This window comes from Zonotrichia leucophrys, chromosome 1 (genome assembly GCF_028769735.1).
Source record: "Zonotrichia leucophrys gambelii isolate GWCS_2022_RI chromosome 1, RI_Zleu_2.0, whole genome shotgun sequence".
NCBI lineage: Eukaryota > Metazoa > Chordata > Aves > Passeriformes > Passerellidae > Zonotrichia > Zonotrichia leucophrys.
The window spans coordinates 54,631,200-54,651,597 of NC_088169.1; the positions used below are offsets into that span (position 1 = coordinate 54,631,200).

At 34.9% G+C, this 20,398-nt stretch overlaps 1 protein-coding gene across 7 annotated transcripts in view; it reads left to right on the forward strand.

Annotated features, from left to right (window-relative positions):
• PCDH9 (protocadherin 9) overlaps positions 1-16,985 on the forward strand; it is a 680,886-nt gene extending 663,901 nt beyond the window's left edge. For all 7 annotated transcript variants that reach the window (XM_064713538.1, XM_064713565.1, XM_064713546.1 and 4 more), the window contains one exon: positions 10,012-16,985. In XM_064713538.1, the coding sequence (XP_064569608.1) occupies positions 10,012-10,385 (374 nt within the window). In that variant the 3' untranslated portion in view covers positions 10,386-16,985. The remainder of the gene's footprint in view (positions 1-10,011) is intronic.
• Positions 16,986-20,398: the final 3,413 nt, after the last annotated feature.

Genomic DNA, 20,398 nt, shown 5'->3' on the forward strand with positions numbered 1-20,398 from the left:
TTAAAGCTATTCTTTCATGAATAAATAAAATATAATAAAAAAGAGGTGTTACATGTTTAGAAGGGCTCGTTTGCTGAGATATTTCATCAAATAGGAAGAAGAAAAAATAAGGTTATCAAAAAATAACATTTCCTCCGTTAAATGTGGATTCATAATTCATGTGAAATATTATTTGGATTCCTCTTCAGAATCACAAAGATAATTTTTTCTGCAGTCTTCCACGTGAGATTTGGAAGCTTGGAAGTATAGCTCTTTGTAAACATCCAAACTGGATTGTATGACTAACCAAAAGTATTCGGTGCATACAGATGTTACTTCCAAATTGATTTTCAGTACATTGAATGTAATGACTAAATCCAGCACAGGTTAATTTTCAGGCATGGTTTAATAAAATGCAAGTGTTTTGACTCAGGAACATTTGTTTAATGGGAGTTTTACTGTAAACTATATGAGCTCATTAAGAGAGTTATGGATATCTCTTCTGAAAAATAATGTAAATGAACATAGTTTTTAAAGAAATAGAAGAAATTGTAGCATGGGTATAGCTCAGGCATAATAAAAGAAAGCACTTTCTAGTATTCTCTGTGTAATATGCCTGCAGTTCTGACAACTGAACTGGCACTGAACTAAATTTTACAAAATTATCTCAATGAGATGCTGTTATGCAAACAGAATTAGGAAATGGTGCTTTTGTCTCTGGATTAGTTTAATGACATCTCTGACATCTGTGTCCTGTGATATTTATCAAGGATGTATTTTTGTGTAGAATGGAAGACAAAATCAACAATATAATCAAGCTTAGTATTTAAGCTTAATTTATTGTTATTTAAGCACTTTTTCCTGTCACATTTTGCAATTATTTGGAGTCAAGAAGCTTAAGTTAGGAGAACAAGTATCCAGATTTAGGTCCAAATTCTGCTAAGAGAAATGTACTTCAAAAGTATTTTCAAATCAGTTAAACTACTGGTTTACATAATAACATGTACACATAAGGCATCTGCCACAAATTTGCAACAAATTCAGTTTAAGCTAAATTTGACTTGGGTCTGATTTGTACTGAAGGAAAATAGAAAAACACACAAGTGGCAAGAAGCATACTTTAGAAACAGGGATTCATTAAAAGATGCATTTCAACCTAAATTGAATGTTTATTGAGATAGTTGTAATTAACGTAATTACAGAATGAATTTATACTTTTATACAAAAATAGTCTTAATTATATTTCTTAATTGACAGTGTGTTTTAAACACCATAGCATAAATGCTCATTTTCATTGTCCTTAGATGAGCTGCTTTCTTGAGTGTAACAAGTTTGTAGCTTTTTGATATTGTCTGATTTTCCCCCTTGAATTCCTTGGAGAAAATAATTTTTCCCTTCCCTTCCCTTCCCTTCCCTTCCCTTCCCTTCCCTTCCCTTCCCTTCCCTTCCCTTCCCTTCCCTTCCCTTCCCTTCCCTTCCCTTCCCTTCCCTTCCCTTCCCTTCCCTTCCCTTCCCTTCCCTTCCCTTCCCTTCCCTTCCCTTCCCTTCCCTCAAATTAATGTTTAAATGAAAATGTTTATTTTGACACTTTCTGCTTTACAGAGGTCAATCTAATGCTAGGAATATAATACTTAGGAAATAAGTCCCAGTTGTAATACACAGATTCCTTATTTATCAATGGACAGAAATACATATAAAAGATAGAATAAAAATATATAGATATACAAATCAAAAAATAATATATAATTTAGTAGAACAATTCATCCTATATATATGTAGATGATGCTGATTATGAATTTTGCCTTTATTCTGTTATTGCTCAATAAAGTCAATATCCTTTTTTTAATATATCCCAGGTTACCATGCCCGTGCTCCGGGAGCCAGGATATGTATTTATCACAAGTCATAAGGTCAGGATTTTACTGTAAGTTAGAAAATGATCAGGAAAACAAATTATTTTAGCCTTTTTTAACAATCATAAAAAATGAAATTAAATTCAACCTGAATGGTTTTGTTTTTTCCTGCTCTAAATGAGTTAATGGCCAGGCATCTAAAACCAGCACAACGCTGTGCAGAGTAGGAATAACCATTGTTCAGCTCAGTTTCACAACATTCTGCCAGTTCTTGTTTTGACTACCTTTTTCCACATTGAATCCTACCTCTTCTCAAAGAGAATTTAGAGAAATTACTAACCAAAATTTGATTTTATGTTAAATAGTTGACTGAATCTTCCAAATAGAGACTTCAGTTTTTTTAGACTGACAGCAGGTCCATGTTTGGGGCATATTAATAGATCAGAAAATGTGACCATGTCAAAAGTGGTGCTGTCTCAGCATGTTGCCTGTAAATCAATTCAACAAAATATTTTGATCAAGTATCATAAATATTTAGGTGTGTTAGAAAAAAAGATAGTAAATTATTGTGACCATGGGATGCTTTATGAATATTTTATTATCACCATCCATCATCACCTTTTGGGAACAAAGACTTTTTTTAGGCAGCAAAATGAAGATCCACATAATGAAAAAGATAAATGTTGAAAATAATATTATTCCAAATATTTGTACACTGGTCTCATTAAGTGATACAATCAAATTTAAAAGGTTCATTTGAATCCTCTGAGGAGTTCTTATGCATTAGATTGTCCTGCTAAAATTAAATGTATGGCAGGAAAAAACTGCCAATTTTGAGGAAATAAAATTAGATGACATAGCATTCTTCAGAGGAGTAGCTTGAGCACACGAAAAGATGGATGAGTTCCATGCCATACTGAAGATGGTTGCAAATTTATAAAGATATGCTGTCTGCTCTTTGTGTGCCATGAAGTCTGTCTAAATAACAATATCCTCTCAGGGAGAGAATCTGCTGTTCTGGCTGCCCATGTATTGTTTAATTTGGACTATCTCCATTTGCAAATGTTGACTTTTCATCTGTGCCCAAAGAATGAAATCTGTATGAGAGATGGGTAAAGCTTTTAATCTTTATTTATTTGTTAACAAACGGGTTTTCTTTTGCCAAATACTGTTTGCATTTCTTTTCTCCTGCTCTTCCTGCAAGGTGACTGTCTGCATCCACAATGTGACACTTCAGCTAAGAATACAAATTGCAGTCATTTGTGTGCCTTTGTTTGTTTGTTTATTCACTTGTTTGTTTGTTTTTAATGACAGAATGCATTAAGTCAGAATAAAAATCCTAGATATTATTTTGTCTTCTGTATTTCTAAAGGGTATGCTAGAACTGGCTTCATTTGTCAGTGAAAGCATATACAAAATGCAGCTTTATGTTAATGGTTGCTGATACATAGATTTTTTTAGACCAGAAAGAACCACTAGATTATCTAGTGAACACACTCTTTACTTCCTTTTTTTAAAACAATAAATTGTAAAGTTTCACCCAGTTAAGTTAAAAAAGAAAAATAAGTATTGGCATAAAGATCCGAATATAGGCAATATGCAACCCATGATAAGTAATGGAGCTGGATTTGTATGACCAGTGAAGAATCATTCAGGTTTGAGCTGCCAGTTGCAGCTCAGCACCACTCCAGACCACGGCACTTTGTGACACCTCCTGTGGCATCTCCCCACACTGTTGTTGCAAGGAGAGTGCCCTTGTGATTTCAGATTGTTGCAACTTGCCTGCAGAATGGTCACAGGCTTCATGCTGGTTCATATGTCTGTTTGTTGGTAAAGACTAGGCAGCACTAAGTAAAATTGGCCCCTAATATCTTACAAGCTTAGCAGACACAGGAATTATATGTGCACTTTCTGACCATGCACACATGGAAATGCAGAGAGGTTTATGTACGTGCATGTCAATGCAGAAATAGTAGTTGGAAATAGGAACAGAAAGTAGGGTCAGGTAAAAAGAGCATCCTTACAGTAGAGCCACTACTGATGGAGGTGTACCTTCTAAGTAGTAATGGTATTGAATTTCTAGTAAATACATCAGAAAAAAAAATATAACAAAGGAACAGCTGTTCATTATAAATTTTATGATAGAGAAGGTGTAGGGGAAAGGAACTTGATATAAATGCAGAGTACTTTCTTAACTTCTACTTTGTTCATTTTCTTAGCTCTGAAAAGATAAAGATGTGATGAAACTTCAGTCATCACACAACTGGTTAGAAACAAAATTTCGAGCAGTTGAATATTGTTGCCTTCAAAATTTAGCTGCCCAAGGAATCAAAGTCACGCAGAGTTTTTGTACAGAGTCATGTACATGATATAGAACCCATCTGGGTCACTTAATTATTTCACAGAATAATGTAGAAAATCTTACTGTGCGAGGTTTTCCTGCCTTTTCAGAAAATACTTTTGTTCCTGCTTTTCTGTATCCTGGGCAGTCCCTCCCACACACCCCTTCTTCCCCTGCTTCCTGCCCCTTCTCTCATTGTGCTAATTAAGGATTCTCACAGCTAATCTCTGCTAAGTAATGCAGATATAAGCTAACCTTACAGTGTTATTTATTTCAACCTTGATGAAAGAGGTTTCAGCCAAGACAGGGAGCAGAGAGTAGCAGGGGTTTCTTGATCTGTACCTTAGTACAGAGGATGGAACACCAGGAAAGCAAGAGAGAAGCAGCAGGGTAGAAGGTGTTACTGATAAGTCTACCAAAACTGGCAGCAGTGATAGGAGGAATCCAGGGACCTTTGAACAAGGTAATTTGAGGATGCAATGTGAATTCACTGTGCCAGGTAGAATGACCATGGAATAAGTCACTAAAAATATATATTTTTAATAGACACTGAATGTTTCTTTTAATTAATAATGGCAAGGAAGCACATCCTACACAGCATGTGTATGATTTTTTGGTCTTGGGTTATTTTTTTAACAGACTAGAAATAAAGAACAGTGTTCCCCATTTATTTGTTTGATACTTAAGAGCAAAAAAAGGCAAAAGAATCTTCATAACTATAAACTTTTTTCCAGCTTTTATGTTTAATATATGACTAGTTGCAAAAGCTCTGTGAAATGGAATAATGTCATTTCAGTTCCATGAATATTCCATATGTGGGGAAGGCTGTAAAGTCATGAGGTCTCAGAGAAGGTTATTTAGTAAAGTGGCCCATGAAAGCTCAAAAAAACCCCAAAACCTTTCTGTATTTGGGGATAAATAGAGCTGAAAACGTTGCTGTTGTTTTCTTTTTCATTTTAAGATGCAATATGAAAAGTTAAATAAATATGATTGTCTGAAACACAACTGTGGCCGTGTTCAAATCCACTGTACTTCATGTTAGCACCCTCGGGCAAAGAGTGCTTATTCATTTTGCTTGAGACCAAAAAGTCTCACTAAGTGGAAATAATCTTGTGGCCTCAACTCTTTCAGAAATGAAGAATGAATTTTCTGGCTGTAAGCAAGAGAGTTTTAAAGAAGCAGGTTGAAAAGCAGCTGGTCATCACACCAGAAGCTAGTTGCTAATTGCAGCAGTAAGTTAATCAATGAAATAGCTGTTTAGCTTCTGGGTATAATAAAAAGAGATAAAAGACCACACAGAAATTCCAGCATTAGGGTATGACCAGCTCTTGAGTGGCGTACATTATTTTCCTTCTTACACCTGTCTGCTTTTGAGTAGGCAAGTCATGCATCTGCTTGACAGCTATTAACAGAATAAAATAACAACAAAAAAGCATTTTTGGGTAAGATCTGATATAAATATTTACAAAGACAATTTAAGGGAGTGTTTGTTATGCACTTTTGTGTTTGCTTTCAAAACATTTAACTCCAGAGACAGATGGCTTGTACAGTTTTATCAGCACTTGTGTCATTATATATTCAAGCAGCCAAGACTGATAACCAGCCGCACGGATTATGGATTGTTCAGAGAACAAATACTTTGAAAAAAAAATCCCCCATATATCAATAAAGTACTTCAGCATGGAAAAGCTTGATATAGAAATTGCAGTGACATTCTTGTGAAGAGAAAGGAAACAAATTAATGCACTTATAAAATTAAAGCAGCAGGAGCAGGTTTTTAAGTGGTGTCATTGTATGTGGCAATGAAACAACTTCAGAAAATTGGGTGAAAACTATTGTTCAGCTGTGGTGGAGGAGAAAGATAATTACCATTAAGGCAACATTATGGCTTTCTCAATACATAGCAGCCAACTCTTCAGTCACACTATCCCCAGAAGATCTCTCTCTTATCATATTGCTTATGATCATTACATTTTATGCTGCTAAATAGCAACCTGAATGATAAAGAGTCTTAGAAAAGAACAAATTTTTTGATTGAGAATATAATAAAACAAAACAGAAACTCAAAAACCTAATTGCGAAAACAGTCTTTTTTTTTTTTTTGTAGGTGAGATCCTTTCTTTTTTCCTTTTCATCTTTTTCTTTTATCTCACTGTAGAAAATTTGTAGAATCCCCTAAATCATGATTATCACCATTATTAGCAACAATATTTACCAAGTAATTATGGTTTATCTAAAGGCCTTAACTGGAGATAGCTATGGCAGGCACCACACGTGTTATGAATGAAGCGGCCTTTTCCTCAATAAGTAAACATGACCATTCCCTTTAGTAGCTTAAGAGTAAAATTATTCTAACAATTTGCATTTCTAAAAAAATCACTTTGTGTATTTCTTTTTCTCTTGTGATGGCTCAAACCAAAAGTGAATAAAAATATAATTCTAAGTTATATATTAGATGTAGCCTTGAAAGGCATTTTTTAACTTAAACCTCACAATATTTTAGTAAGTCAAGTAAATATTCCCTGCATTTTACAGATTGGAAGGCATGAGACAGAGGACTGGATAATATGCATACACCTTTCAGTAGGGGTCTGAACCTCTTCTCAATTCTGGGCATTCTTACATACAGGCAAATATAGAGGTGTGTGCAGACTGTAACATACCTCACAGCTGTTTGAACAGTTATACAGCTAAAAGAAGTGTCCTTCAGGTGTTCCCTGAGATTCCCAATCCTCTCCTAAAAGGAGAGTGTCTCAGTCTGTCTACAGCTGTCACTTGTTGTGACCAACATCCATATCAAAATTGTAATTGGCTGCTATAAGGACTGCATGGTCTTGCCTTTGATTGACATCTTTGCACAGGGAAGGTTGATCGGGGGAAGACTCTCACACAACAATTAATTTTCCAGGTCTAAGTTGGACAGTGGTATTTTGTTAAACTGAAAAACACCCAAGGAACAATTCTTGCGCTGGCAATCATCTCAGCATTGTTACCCCGTTCCTGTCTGCTGCTCACAGTAGTAGCAGATATCTGAATATTCCAGTGCTCTCCGGAAAGTCTATCAGCTTAGAGATGGCTAAAGCAAAGGATGCTTAAAATTCATTCCAAGTTGAACAGCATTAACTGCCTACCACTGTTACTACAGAAAGCAAAATACATGAAGTAAATCTTCCAAAGAGTTTGTCATGTAGCTTATAGGGCTGCATGTATATTTATTCTTAAGTAAAATCAGCTGATTGGTCATTTAAATTTTAAATGGAAATGATAGTCTTATCTCAACATTTATTTAACTAAACAGAAAACTAACTTATCCCCTGCAGAACTATCATACTGAAGGCTCTCCTGTTATTCTTTTGTTCCACTGCATATTGGAAGCGCAGAGTAGATGCACCATCCTTCTTGAAAAGTGTCATTCTGTGGCAAAATGTTTTCTTTCTATTTTGAATGTTTTAATGTCTGCAAAACGTTTTTTTTCTTTCTTGTTCAATAAAATAGTAGTTTACTGGGAGAGTAGGCAGGTTGAAAATAGTTCTGCCACTTCTCACCTTTTTTTCTCTGAAATGGGAAAAAAACTAATTAAAACTGAACTTTAGTTGGCAGCTAAAAAAAACTAGAAGTCAGCTTTTAACACGTGGATTAATTTTTGGAAAAGTGAACAATGTACTGTGAGTCCTTTTTTTACTTATAATTGTTTTGGTTTGAATTTATTTCTCTCTAAGTAACTGCCTCAGTTTGTTTAGAACTTCATAATACAGGATCACAAGAGTTTTATAGGAAAAAAAAAGAAAAAAAACCACCTCTCTTTCAGGTCTCATTTTAGAATTGTGGTTCATGGTTCTCATTGAAATCTCTGCTTAGATCCTATTTTACAGTTGCATTTTTCTTTTTTCCTAATGATTTTGGTTTAATTATATCACCTTGTATTGATTTAAATGGAAGGAAGCATTGATTCTATACATTTTGCATGTTCTAGTTTTCAGCAATAGGACACTTTCTTATGTGGGGAATTCAGTAGCAACTTTTATTATTGCTTATTTTATTATAGCTTATTATATTCTGTCACATCAACAGAGGACCCCATATTCTCTAGTTATTCAAAAAGAGTTGTTGCTCAGAGATAAGAAGATTAGCTAATTACTAATATAACATGTGGAAATACACCTGATGTTTTCTTTTTTTATATATCTGTGTTTAAAAGCAGTTGGAAATGAATAGGAGCTTCCATTAAATTAATTGATTTAATTTCAGTGTTCAGAAAAAGATGTTAGTAAGCGTAATTTATTGTATATGCATGGAGTACAAGAGAACAAAAATATTCTTTGGCATTTTAACAGAAAAATCTTTGTTAGACTGTCTTCACTTATCATTTTGAGTCTCAATTAGATTATTATTAAGATGCATTTTTTTCTCCTGATACAGTGCTGACATTTTTCTTCTGATTAGTAACTTTGCTATTCATGACTACTTTCTAATGTTCTTTCTCAAAAATCAATCTATAATTTCCTTCCTGTCACTGGGCTGGTTAATCAAGGAAATATGTCTCCTTAACTCTTCAAATGTTTTCACTACTAGCCCATTGATTTAGTCTGAAGTCAAGAAAAGACATCTCAAAATTCTTGCTCAAAATTACAACACAGCAATGACTTCTGGCAAAGAATATCCCAGATACTGAGAAATATCTAACAAAAATAGACAAAGTGATTTTTCTGCCTTTTTCCTGGCTTGCCTATCCTTATACAACCAGCCTGAGCAGATGAGCAAATTAAGTAATTTAAAAATGCAGTAAGACTGAGAGGAATTCAGTGTTGCTGAAGGCATGGGTGACCCGTCTGCTTGATTGCGAGAGGCCTGCAGCTAGCCCGCTGTGTCCTCAACAGTGTGTGAAAAGTTATGTAGATATTTAATATGCATAGTACTTCAACAACCTTCATTTCTGTCTCCTGTGGTCTTATATTTCTAGCTTACAAAGAATTATGAGAACATTTCTTTTTAAAGTGCCAGATTTATATAAGAATTTTTTTCCCCCTTGGCTTTTATGGTTGTATCTGTGTAGCATCTGAGATGTGTTGAATGGTCAGAAAAGTTACAGATTTTTTTCTCTCTCCTGATGCAATGTTTTGAATTGCTTACTGGTTTCATATTAAATCAAGAAAATTTAACTTGTCTCTTACTTGTTGAGACTATACATTGGAGTGTGCATCCACTGGGTAGATACCTAGAACTGTGCCTCAAGCTGTGTTTGTAAAGCAGTAAATATTAGAATAATCCTGTGCACAGCTCATTCCTTTGAGCAATGTTGGTTTTGGATAGTACAGATGTTTCTCAGTTTGCAGTAGGCTGTTAATTCACCAAGGTTCTTCAGGAGTAAATTGAATTGAAAGCAGAACAGAATACATCCAAATAACAGGCCCTAAAAAGCATTAATTCTCACTCAGAATCTGTAAGGGTAAGTTTACTTCCTTGGGCGTTTTCACTTACCTAGCTCTATTTTTTTGATATGACTTAGAATAAAGGAGTTAAGTTTATTCATAGTAGGATCCGAGATCAATAGCATAGGGGTAATTGAACAGTTTCTCCACTTCTGGAAACTAGGCAGGTACCATATACAGGGAGTATATGCCCTACAAAGCAACTAATCTCTAACAGTATGAAATTGTATGTAGAATTTACCAGCACAATATTTGGTTCGGGATCATTGTCAGTTTTCTCCTGAGGTATATGCATATTTGTTTATATATGTTTATATTTGTTTAATGACAAATATCAAAATCTAATAATATGTCCTTTTTTTTTCCCCTCTTTCTCCCCCTTTTTTCTTTTTCTGTTTGTCTTCTACAGATGGGCCTCTTGGTCCACGAGGATTAGCTGAAGCTACAGAGATGTGTACTCAAGAATGCCTGGTTTTGGGTCACTCAGACAACTGTTGGATGCCTCCTAGCTTGGGCCCATACCAACAGCCAAAGTCTCCTCTCTCCACCTTTGCACCTCAGAAGGAATGGGTTAAGAAGGACAAACTAGTTAATGGACACACATTGACCAGGACCTGGAAAGAAGATAGCAACAGAAACCAGTTCAATGATCGAAAGCAGTATGGTTCCAGTGAGGGCCACTTCAACACTGGCAACCACATCACTGACATTCCTTTGGCCAACTTGAAGTCTTATAAACAGGCCCCAGGATCTGTGGAGAGTCCAAAGGAGCACCAGCTATAAGAAATGGTTACTTTGGACCAATGACTTTAGCTTACTTAGACTTGCTAATACTATGTGTGTGTCAGAGCTTTATGTACTGGGTAGACCTCTAGAACTATGCTTCACCTAGCAGAGATATGCATATCTTTATGTTAGCACCGTGGAAGGTATGATGTCCTGCAACATGAAAGAGTGTTTCTACTAGTTGTGTGGTTTTGTTAAATAGACATGATTAAAGTCTGCAGAGATCTCTCCAGTTTGAAAATATACTTTTTTGTTTCTTTGTTTTTTTGACCCTGGACTGCTGCTATGAACAAAAGAAGATGCATTTGGAGCGTGAGAGAGTGCGAAAGCTCAGCGGATTGCAAAGATTGAAAAGCATATCCAGTTAGAAAATTGTGCTTTTGTTGTCATTGATCTATGCTGGGACTGTTATACTTGAGATCATATTGCAAGCAATTGAAGCTGTAAACATTAAACCTATTGTGCTATTAACAATGTTAGTGGACACTTGTAAGTCAATCAGCGTTCAAATACTTGTAAATAGCAACAATTATTACTTACGATTTTTGTGTACTTATAATGTTCACTTGAAAAGATACTGTAGCATATTTCTGTGTTTCACAGTTGCTTTTTAATTTCTTTCATTTGCTTTCTTGTTTTGCTTTTATTTTCAGTGATGGTGTTTCTGTGTTAGTAGTCTGTCTGACACACAATGTTCCAAGAAACTTAAGCCGCTTGTATTAAAAGTGAAAAAAGTGAAAAAAGGAAGAAAGGTTGTTTGTAGAAAAGGAAAAACCCCTTTTTTCTATGTAGTAGCAAATGATGCCAGCATTCAGTTAGAATTTCTTCTTTTTTTCTATTTTTTTTTAAATTTAATATTAAGAAATGAAAGGACTTGTGTAAGGGCTTAAAAGTGTAGCAATTTTTTGTTTAATTTCCATTCTGTTCATAAAACAGGGAAATTGCAAAACAGAAGAATATTTAAATGTGTGGTGGGTGGGCAAGGGAGAAGGCTATTTGTTTGGGATCCTTGAGCAAATTACTTATAGTCCGTCATTTAATGAGTGGTAGCTGATGTTGATCCCAGCTGAAATACGTGGGGGAAATTCTGCAGGAGCAAAATACAATAATAATGTTTTTCCAGTTGGGCAGGTGTGTGTCTATATCTAAGACAGTTTGTATTGCTGAAACAGCAGCATTTGTGTTGATCTTCATCTGCGTTAACGTTGTAGTAACACGAGTGTTTTTAGACCATAGCCACAGAATATTTAATGTGTTGTGCCTTCATGATGTAACAGAGCATTCTCCTGGTAGGCTAGTTGGGGGAACTAAAGGGTTAAATCTCTAATTATTGCTGTTTAGCTGTTTGTTATCATAGTTGGTCAATGCCTGGCAGGTACCAGTATCATGTCACCTCAGCCAAATCAGCAGAGTGACTCCTAATGTTAGTAAGATCTAAGTTGCACGCAAAGCAAATCCAAATCCAAAACATTTTTAGATGGTTTTTGTTAAGGCATGAAAGATGATTTACACAAATAAATAGCATGCAAAAAAGTCCTTACAGAAAAAAAGCAAGTTACTTATGCCACAGTGAAACATCAGTCTTAAAGTAACATAAAGTAACAAATTTAGCTAATCTGAAGGTGATTTTATTTTTAACAAAAAAACAGAATCTTTTTGTTTCTTTCTTTATTATTTTGTATATAGCAATTTGCATTTATTTTTATCTCCACAGTACAAAAGGCTTAAAAATGGGTTAGGGGTGCATTGCTTATTGCAGTACTTATGTCAGTTTGTGAGGGGTGTTTGATGACTTTGACAGAATAAATATCTAACCAGTTATCCTTGTTACTGCTTTGCCAGTTCAACATTATTTAGTTATTCAGCTTTTGCAATAAATGTTCTGAATTTCTGATTGTGTTGTGTTAGTTCTTGGGCAGATTCCTAAGGGACTTTATTCCTGCTAATTTCTCTTTCCTTTTGTTATTTTTGGTTGATTTGTTTCTTTGCTTCATTCTGAATTTCTGAGTTATTTTTTGAAGCATACCATGGTCCATTAAGTTCATATGTATCTATATGTGTAGGACTGGAGTATACAGCAAATGATAAAACCTGAGGGCTATATTCTGGCATTCCTGTGTAAGTAGGCACTTATTAAAAATTAGTTATTTGACTTGAGTAAAGTTTTATTTACTCAGTTCAAGGATGACAGAATCTAGCCTGCATTTGTTAGGCCTACATAGGCATATGGAATTAGCATCCTTGCATGAATCTCTGTAAAAGTACAGGAGTAGCATATAGGAAGTACAGCACTTGCCACACTTTGATCTTTCTTTTGAAAGTAGAATTAAGTCATATCAAAATACAGTAAATTCTTTCCTACAAGGAAAATTTGAGTAGTTGCATAATAATTTTTGTTGCAGCACAGGTAAAAAAACAAACAAAACAAAAGAAAATGCTGAACAACCTTGAAAAATATGTATTAATAAGAGCACCTATTTTTGAACATGCTGAGTTTCAAAGCAGAGATGCACTGAGTTCTATATTAAAACCAAAAATACAACAATTATTTGAAAACTCAAATAGCCCCAACCGGTTTAAATTACAAATGCCTTTTTAAACAGAATATATTTGAAAATATTTCTATCATGTGTAGAAAATAAAATAAGTGATTGTTGCTGCAAAAAGAGAACTATAGTCTGTTTCAACCTTCAATACTTTGTCCTATTATCAACCTGTGCAGGAGCTAAAACAAATTGGTTCAATTGCTAGGCAGGTGAAAATTTTCTTATCTAATTTTCTCAAATTCTGTGCAATTTTAGAATTTTAAGACCTTACCCAGCTTTGAAAAGGTTATTAAATAAAAAAGACGGGAGAAATAGAAAGTTGAGAAAGAAAAAAAAAAAGAGAGCAAGAGAGAAAGAAACAGGAGGGAAGGAGAGAAGGAGAGAAGGAGAGAAGGAGAGAAGGAGAGAAGGAGAGAAGGAAGGAGGGAAGGAGGGAAGGAGGGAAGGAGGGAAGGAAGGAAGGAAGGAAGGAAGGAAGGAAGGAAGGAAGGAAGGAAGGAAGGAAGGAAGGAAGGAAGGAAGGAAGGAAGGAAGGAAGGAAGGAAGGAAGGAAATATCTGCAGCACTGAGAACTGCATCTTAATTCCATTTAAGCTAAATTAATGTTTCCCAGATGTTTCCACAGAATTTAAATTTGGCCCTAAACATGTATTTAGTAAGTGCCATTCATTTGCAACCATTTGGTTGGCTCAATCAGTAGTAGTACTACTATTGTCTAAGACTCAGGAAAAAAAAAAAGGAAAAAAAAAGAAAAAAATAAAAACCCTTCAGGAATTCTGTGATATCTCAGATGAGGACCTTTAAAAAAAATTAAAATCCCACTGCACCCAAAGAGATGACAGCTGAGTATTGGTGACTATTCAATTTTACTATCTTTGAGGCTAAATATTGCTTAAAATTATTCATAACCTGTCATGTTACAGATGCCTCTCTGAAGTGAGCTCTGCCTTTTTTGCTTTCCTTCAGACAGTGTCCTTTATTTATTTATTTAGTAATGCACACACTTAAAAGGCTGCTAAAAATGTTTGCCAGATATTTTTTTCATTTTTCATATTTTTGTTGTCACTGACCAAATCCCTTAGTCCAAACAGAAAATTGAAAGTATGCATAGGCATAGTTACTTAGTCCTACTTATTCTGATGCTGTGCCAATTCTTACTAAAGACAGAACCACTTAAAAATAATCAACAAAAAACCATAAAAACAACAGAGAGTTTAGACTTGAACTGTGAAACATTTTCTAATGGTTTAAGTAGTGATGTACTAGAACAGATTGCCTAGAGATGGGCTTGGTACTTTGAGGAATAGAAAGGAAAAGTAGCTAACAACAATACATGGGGATTTTTTGTCAGAGGGAGCAGATGGATTAGATGCCTTCTTGAGATCCTTAACAGATGATTTGACTTGCAGAAAATGTCACATCATGGTATGACTGAGCCCCACAGCATGATAAGGTCATATAAAAGAAAAATCTTATACTGTATTTTCTTAGAGAAATAGGTTAATAAATTGCCTACTCAATGCCCTTTGTTGGAGTTCACTTGGAACTCTGTGGAGCACTGTGTGAATGCTGACAAAGAAATAAATGAAGTAGAATTAGGAGTATGCAGTATACATCAATTTTAACAAATATATATAAAGAAAATTATATTCACAATCCTTGCTTAATGTGGTTATTACCTTAATGAGTTATTATTAAGATTCAAGATCAGAAAAAAATCTTAAGGACTTTATCATAGAGTACAGTAAAATAATGGAGAAACTTAGGAAACTTTGGATACATAAATGGCACAAATGCAGGAGATATGTATCTGTGTTAAACAGCCTGAGTGATAAAGACTAATGTAGCTGACATGAGAAAACAAAGAAATGGGGAAAAGAAGATTGCAATATTGATCAGAAGTTGAATCATGGGAAGTTTTAAGCAAAGGGAAACATTAGTTGCTTTAATGAAATAGAAGATATAGTGCAAATCATGGAATGTGGCAGTAGGAGACCCACAGGCCATAGACTTATGGCGTCCCAAAGCACACAGGGGTGGGATCCAGCAGCCTTAGTCTGTACCTCAAAGTATGTTACAAAAGTATGCTACAGGCATGAGAGCACAGCAGTGGAGTCATATCCAATTCAGACAGAATGACAAGTTTTGACTCCCTATGACCACAAAATATTTACCTGATTCAGATTATAAAACTTTTTATGGCATGTATCCTTGCCATAAAAACGAACAAATAAGCAGTAAGAGTTCTCTACAGGACATGTCCCCACATGAGCCAGTTAAGACTCTAAAAGCAACTCAGCACTCACAGCTCCTTTTTTCCCATTTAATGCACTTCTTTTGTGGAACTGTGTTCCAAAGTCTTGACTTTAATTAATTAACATGCTTGAAATAATTTCTGCTGTGATGAAAAACTCCAAAAAAGGGATGAGCTCTAGAGCACAGAAAAGCATTTTAATATACAGAGAACATGATACAACACAACCCAGAGGTGTAAATCAGCTCAGTGTACTACAAATAGTTGAGCTGTAATGCAATTAATGTTAGTTTTATTAACCTGCATTGCTCACCCCCTTAGTGGACACATCCATCAAATATAATTACCCTCTAATCTAAAACCACCTCTGACTTTTCCTCTTGTTCCAAAAAGAGACTCTCATTGGTAGATGCTTACTTGCAAAAATTATGAGATACAATGAGATATTATGAGATACATGATACAATATTTGTTTCAGTTTAAGTTCTCTAAAATGTAATACTTTATTTAACACATCTGCTTCTGTTATAAAATACTTTAGCAATATATATGTATATATAAATGATGAGAATCCATTCTATACTTTGTTTTCAACCAGTTGAGTTGAAAGTAAGATTATAACATAGAGGGCCAGGCTCTGATCCTTCAGGGTTTATTGTACCTCTTACAAACAAAAATGTCAGGACCCGTACAATAATTATTAACAGAAATGTCAAGTCCTTTAGTATATTATGGCCAATAGAGCAGAGCAGTATATAATGCTTTAGAAGAGGTAAACGTGCCATTTCCAGATTTTTAAAGCACAATGTAGTTCACTTATAAACTGAAAAAAATGCCAATAAATGAAGAATTACAAGTTTGGGTGGGGGGTGGTTTTGGCTTTTTTGTTGTTGCTGTTTTGTTTTGTTTTGTTTTGTTTTTTACGTTGATGCAGACACATCACTTTGCTGGATAGTAATAGAACTTATGTGCTGACATGTACCCTCATCCTGCCAAATAATCTGCAGCTCTTTTGAGACATTGAATGCACTTAATTTCTTTAGAACACAGCAGTAAGCCTCCTCTTACTGCAGCAGCTCAGAATTTCACAGAACTGGGTCTGCAGTGAGAAGAGTATCACAGACATGTGTGTCATATGCTATGTTTTGAAGCAAGAATGCTTTTTCTAACTGCAGCATCTCATGGTTAGGTAGCAGTTTATACTTCTACCTAACTGTGCAATAGCAAAAATGAGGATGTTTTTAGCTATCAGAAAGTATCTGAAATTCTCACTGTATATTATGAAAAGAAAGGACTTAAAGAAAGTAATGTCCCTCATGTTCAAAAATAAGTTGTTGTTCTTTCTTTCTTTCTTTTTTTTTTTTTTTGCCACAGCCATTCTTAAGTCCACCTGTTGTGCCTAGGTATTGCAACACATTCTAATATTGCATGGCATGTAAATAGATACCTTAATTACTCATAATGAAATGATTATATACACATATATATATATATATATTATATATATATACATAAATATTATCAGTCACATAATTACTCAGTATTATTTAATGGAATTTTGGGACTATGGATTTTGTTGTTTGATGTACTTTAAACTGTATGAAGCAGCATATTATTAAGACTATCCTCACCAATGCTTTTGATTATTTATTCATTAAATAAAGTGCTTTCTTTTGCTTGTTATAATCCTGTTTGTACAACCATGTGATAATGTTAAAATGGGTAAGTACTGTACGGGAATTATAACTGTTTCTTTTCTTGTCTAAATATATACCTAAACCAATATTTATTAGTGAACTGAGTTTTATCAATGTGTCTTTTTATGTGTTTACTATCTCTTTACACATAGTGCAAATTTAAAGGGAAGCTGAGATAAAATTTCTTCATACAATTGAGAATGCCCCAATAGCTTTGAAATTAGTTTTTGCCTTTATCTACGAGTGATATTAAGATGAGATCTGTACTTTAAATCAGATAAAAAATTAATCCATAGTACAGTAGTTAAGTTTCGTTCACTGTAGCAATCAGAAGTTAACATACATTCCTAATTTCTCAGGTAAAGATATAATAAGTCTTGGACAAGATAGGGAGAAACTCTATACTCTAAGGATAATAATTATAACAGCTGATTTAACAGAACAGCTGATTTAGTCAGAAATCTGGTACACTATTCAGCATTTTTTAATGTATCATAGCTTTCACCTTCGTATAGTAGAAAGGATTAACAAAACTGGGAACTGGTTTTGGTAAAACCTTATATATACCAAATTCAATGGGAATTTCCTAGGTTATTTTTAAAAGCTAGTAGCCAGTATTTTACTGGCATTTAAAGCTCTTTTTGTTCAAAGGAAACTCATCTTCTGCTGTCATTTCACTCACTGCAATATTCCATAGGACCCTTCCCTTCCCTTCCCTTCCCTTCCCTTCCCTTCCCTTCCCTTCCCTTCCCTTCCCTTCCCTTCCCTTCCCTTCCCTTCCCTTCCCTTCCCTTCCCTTCCCTTCCCTTCCCTTCCCTTCCCTTCCCTTCCCTTCCCTTCCCTTCCCTTCCCTTCCCTTCCCTTCCCTTCCCTTCCCTTCCCTTCCCTTCCCTTCCCTTCCCTTCCCTTCCCTTCCCTTCCCTTCCCTTCCCTTCCCTTCTTTTTCTGTTCCTTCACAGGAAGGAAATTGGAGGTGGGGTCTGTGCGTGGCTCTGCAGCTACGTGACATTTTTGACATTTTCTCCTATGGGTGCTAATAGAGATGAAGGCTGTTGACCTCATTGCTCTCAGTGGAGAGCAGGAGAGAGAGTGTAGCAGAAAGACAGGAAAGAAATGGGATAGGAGAAGGCTGCATGCATTAGGGAAGCAGTAAATTGTTGTAACAATGAAGAGAGTAGTTTTGAGCCTTCATATCTCTCTAGCACCATAAAAAATGACCCTCCTATGTGCATAGGTTTGTGTACACAGCATTTAATACAATTTTCTTGTGGAAAAGGGGTATCCAGAATTGTAGCAAAGCTGTTCCATTCCTTTTTTTTTTTTTCTATATGAATATAGAGATCACAAGCAATGCCATGGGGTTTAAGTAACTGAGCATTGAGTTTGACTATTAAATGTATTAAATTCTCAATATCAAATGCTTATAAAATCTTTATCTGTAGGTAATTTGCAAATAATCTGTAGGCCTAAATGATCAAGAAATTGTGTGTTACCAACCAGGAAAGAAAAGAAAAAAAGACCCTACACAAAGAATTACATTCCAGATAAAAAATCCAGACTGTCTTTGCCCTCACAAAAGGGCACAGAGGGTAAAGATACCAATGTAATGCCATAAAGCAATTGGTGAATTTTTTTTCATGTGCAACATTCTACAGAAAGGTCTGGGTTATTATTATGTCTGAAGTTTAAATTAATTCAATGTAAGGATAAATAAATCCAGTCACATAAAATCAAAATTCAATACCACGTTAATAGAATTCTCTTTTTTTCTATTGCAAGTCACTATTTCATTATCATGTAACAAGCACTGCATATATCTTAGTACTGTGTAAGGAAGAGAGCTTTCTTTAAATTTATGTATTACTTTGTGGCTTTTAATTCAAGTGTAGAGTTTGTTTTCTTTTGGGAAGAGAAAGTTTGAATTCTGTTTACAGTGTTCATACTTTTAATTTGGGAGAGGTTTAGATTTTTTCTTCAGGAGTATTATTTACCATAGGGAATGACATAGTCCTGTGCTTTTTCTGCATGATCTTGCACTCTTAGGACACTTAAGCTATCTTCAATAGGAAGTTCTTCTACATTATTGATAAAGATCATGCATAATTACTGTCTACCATGTGGTGTTCAGACCCTCAGAGGAAAAAAAAATTAAAAGGAGGCAGTCAGATAAAGAGAATTGTTTTATTCACTAAAAAAATCCAAAACAAACCAGGCAAACAAACAAAAAACAATAAAACAACCTGTACTGTGTTATGAAAGCAAAATTTATGAGCGTCTATTCATTCAGTCAGAACTACCTACTTGCTGAGTCAACACACTGCTTACTTCCTTCTTTTAGGAGCAACACTGAATGAAACTGTGAACAGTTGTGCGTCACAATGAGCCTAAACCTCATTCTTAAAACAATGTGAAAAAATGGCTCTGGAGCCCCTAGATGTATGGTTTTGAGGGAAATGAAATACTGGGTAGGTCTCTGGCTCCTTAGATTAGTTGAGCAGCCCTTTGAAATAATCTCAAGTCCCCTAACAGGTTAAGAGCTATTTTTGAGGAGCTCCAGAAAGAATCCTTTTATTCCCAAGTTTAGCCACATTAGATCTCTGCTTTATGGAGAATCATAGTGCAGAAGCTGTTCCAAACTTTGCAGCTGACAGCTGCAAAGTCTCTGGATGGTCTACCATGTCAAATTACTCATCACTAATATTGGAAACCTGACAACCTATAGGCAGGACAACAGGGAAAAAGAAAGATTGAAGCTCAACCGATTCAAGCACCCTATGGTTCAAAAAGAAACTTTGTGGAAGAATGAGTGAAAGATGCATTTAAGATTTTTAGATTCTTATTTTCTTTATGAAATAGGTAGCTGCAGGGAAGTATATTGCTAATATTGCATTTTCTTTGGATGCCCTACTGTGTTTGGTTCAATTACCATACTAAAGGCTAGATTCAATAATTTTGCAGGCAATAATTCCATATAAATACACATTCAATCAATATATGGTTATTGTATGAAAAGTAGTAAGAAATTGAGTTTTTCTGCACTTCTAGAGTATCAAATGCATAATTACTATTTATAATAAGCTTTCAGTCACAGACTCTGTAATTCCTTAGTCCTGAACAATTGCATAATTACTAATTCAACTACATTAGCATTGGGAATAGATATGGATGATTTCAAAAGGGATACTACTGATTTAATGAGGTCTCTGTACATTTCCAAAATTATACAAATTCTGTTTAACAGCCAGCCACTGAAGCTTTTGGGTATTTGAACCAATAAGTCAACCAACTGCCAACCAAAAGAATTATTAGAAATTAAAACAAACAGAAATGAGAATGAAATTGCATTTTTCACAATGTGAGGCTACCAAAACTCTATTTCCTGACTAGTTTCCAACAGTCTGTCTAGCTTTACTGGAGAGTAGCTGCTGCTGGATCTACGGAATACATAAAGCTGCCATTTGTGACAGTGTTTTTGTATTTTGAATATTTGTGGCATTGTGATTATGCTAGGAT